At 54.3% G+C, this 2,613-nt stretch overlaps 1 protein-coding gene across 1 annotated transcript; it reads right to left on the bottom strand.

Moving 5' to 3' along the window:
- Positions 1 to 670: 670 nt before the first annotated feature.
- LOC123055391 (serine/threonine-protein kinase SAPK5) lies at positions 671 to 2,408 on the bottom strand. The gene is made up of 3 exons (XM_044479401.1): positions 2,049 to 2,408; positions 1,637 to 1,960; positions 671 to 1,549 (listed from the first exon to the last, which is right to left on the bottom strand). Exons 1-3 carry the CDS (start codon positions 2,166 to 2,168, stop codon positions 818 to 820), a joined length of 1,176 nt encoding a protein of 391 aa, XP_044335336.1. The 5' UTR covers positions 2,169 to 2,408; the 3' UTR covers positions 671 to 817.
- Between the last annotated feature and the right edge of the window lie 205 nt (positions 2,409 to 2,613).

Raw genomic sequence — 2,613 nt, 5'->3', positions numbered from 1 at the left:
CCCAATCACTGGACCCACTACTACTATTACTAGCCCAATCACGGCACAAAGTTAAGCGTCAGGTGCCAGATTTGGATTGGAAATAAAACCCATGCTAGCAGGAGTACCGGGGATTTCTCAAAAAAAAAAAGGAGTACCGGGAATGTTTTTCGTAGCACCCACTTTGGAGATGGCCTAAGAAACTTTTTTTAGAAAAGCATCAGATCTATTAAAAAGTTCAGCGGAAGTACAAAACATTTCGAACATAATAAAAATTACATCGAGATTTCGGGACCACCGAACGACCACTACTGCCGCCAGGAGGAGCCGCTATCGCCGCTCCCCTACCTGGAACTTGTCATTGAATTGTTGGCATACTGCTATACTGGTGTTTCAATGGTCAGATATGTCTTACAAGTTCTAGTACTGCTTATATATTGGGTCAGACCAATATGACATTCGCCTCCAATTTGTTTGTTCTCCAATATTACAAAATAAAATTTACTATGTACTTGATGCTAAATATCTAACATCTTTAACACTATTTGTTCAAATTATGATGACGTTGAGAACAAACTATACTATATGTAGTGTAGTTTTTCACAAAATTTGGACTACCGTATCCAGTGCTGAGATTCACTGAGAGGAACTGCAAGCAAGCACCCATTCCACATTGCCCGGACATAAGAGATTGGAACAAAAAACTTAATGTTAATTAGCTAATTTGTTACAATTGGCAAAAAGAAAAATTCAATCTTATAACAGATAATTAACCAGAGTGGGCCAGAAACGACATGAGGAGCAATGGCCGGCGCCATGTGGTGAGACGAAATTGACGTCAGATTTGGAGCTTGCTCATGCCGAAGTCGCCGCTGGCGTGGACCTCCCGCACCGTCCGGTCATACTCGTCCTCGCCGTACTCCTCCTCCTCCCCCTCCTGGTTGCCGTCGTCCTCGTCGGAGGCCTCGCCGTCGCCGGTGCCCCAGCCGTACCCGGACACGGGCTTGTCGGGCTTGGGCACCGTCTGCGCCTCCTGCACGATCTTCATGATCTCCTCCACGCTCTGCGCCGAGTAGGCCGGCGCGGGCGCGGGCACCGCCGCTCCCCCGCCATTGGAGGAGGCCGCCGCGCTCGCACCGGCGCTGCCGTTGGAGGAGGGAGCGACGTCGACGTGCCGGCGGTTGTAGTAGGCCTGCTGCGCCTCCTCCTTGAGCTCCCGCGGCAGGTTCTTGAGGAACCAGGGGTGCGCCTTGATCTCGGCCATGGTGATGCGCTTGCGCGGGTCGGCGACGAAGATGCGGGAGAGCAGGTGGCGGCAGGTCTGCGAGACGTGCACGTACTCGGGGATCTTGTACTGCACCGACATGATCCGCGCGATGGTCTTGCGGAAGTTCTTGGGGTCCTTGGTGTCCTCGAACGGGTAGCCGCCCACCAGCATGACGTAGAGCGTCACCCCGCACGACCACACGTCCGCGTGCTTCCCGTCGTACTCGCGGCGCGACAGCACCTCCGGCGCGATGTACGCCGGCGTGCCCACCGTCGACTTGGGCCGCGAGTGCAGAACAGACGACTGCCCACCCATGTTCTTGGTTAGAACCACCATCCACCATGATTGATCAGAAGAAACCGAGCAGAAGAAGAAGAATCAGGAGGGAACCTTTGAGTATCCGAAGTCGCAGATCTTGAGTCGCGGCGCGGGGCTGCCGTCGAGGAGGGTGTTCTCCAGCTTGAGGTCGCGGTGGCAGATCTGCATGGCGTGGCAGAAGCTGACGCCGCAGACGAGCTGCTGGAAGAAGTAGCGCGCCTCGTCCTCGTGGAAGCGGCCGGCGTCGCAGATGCGCTCGAAGAGCTCGCCGCCGGCGGCGTACTCCATGACGATGCCCAGGTGTGTGGGCGTGAGCACCACCTCCTTGAAGCGGATGATGTTGGGGTGCCGCAGCGACCGGTGGTTCACGATCTCCCGGAACACGTTCTCGTCGATCTTTTTTGTTTCGTTGCAACCGAGCGAGATTCAGATTCTTGATCAAACATACACACGCATGAAGGAAGGAAGGAACACACGCACGTACCCTGTATCCTCGCTCGATGAACTTCATGGCGACGAGCTCGCGCGTGTCCCGGTTGCGCATCAGTTTGGCCACCCCGAAGTTGCCCGACCCGATCTCCCGGACCGGCTCGTACTTCTCCATGCTCCCTCGATCAGTTGACTTCCGATCTCTCTCGATCGAGCTCCTTCTTCCCTTCCCTGTGGTGTTGCTATCTGTCTGGAGCAGAGGAGAACAGAGGAAGAAGGAGATGAGGAGGAGGAGATAAACAGGAGGAGTGCGTGGGGGTGGGGGTGTGTGGACGTGGGGGTTGCTGCAGCTGATGATGAAGATGAGTGGGGAGGGAGCAGGTGCGTTGGGTGCGCGGCTGGCCAAGTTATCCTACTACTAATCAATCACATACACATACACTAGTAGTAGTATAGTACCTTGCACTGCTTGGAATCAAGCTGAGGGGGACCTGCATGCTCTGATCTGACCTCTCTTAACCTCTCTCTGTCTGAGGCAGCAGCCTCATGGATCCACACCACAAGTGTAAAGTGCACTGTATCTGCTTTGCTGTCTGATGTACATCTACATGCATGTACAT

This window comes from Triticum aestivum, chromosome 2D, assembly GCF_018294505.1.
Source record: "Triticum aestivum cultivar Chinese Spring chromosome 2D, IWGSC CS RefSeq v2.1, whole genome shotgun sequence".
Classification (NCBI taxonomy): domain Eukaryota; kingdom Viridiplantae; phylum Streptophyta; class Magnoliopsida; order Poales; family Poaceae; genus Triticum; species Triticum aestivum.
Note: the sequence above shows the minus strand (reverse complement) of the source record. Positions and strands in the feature narration are given on the sequence as shown.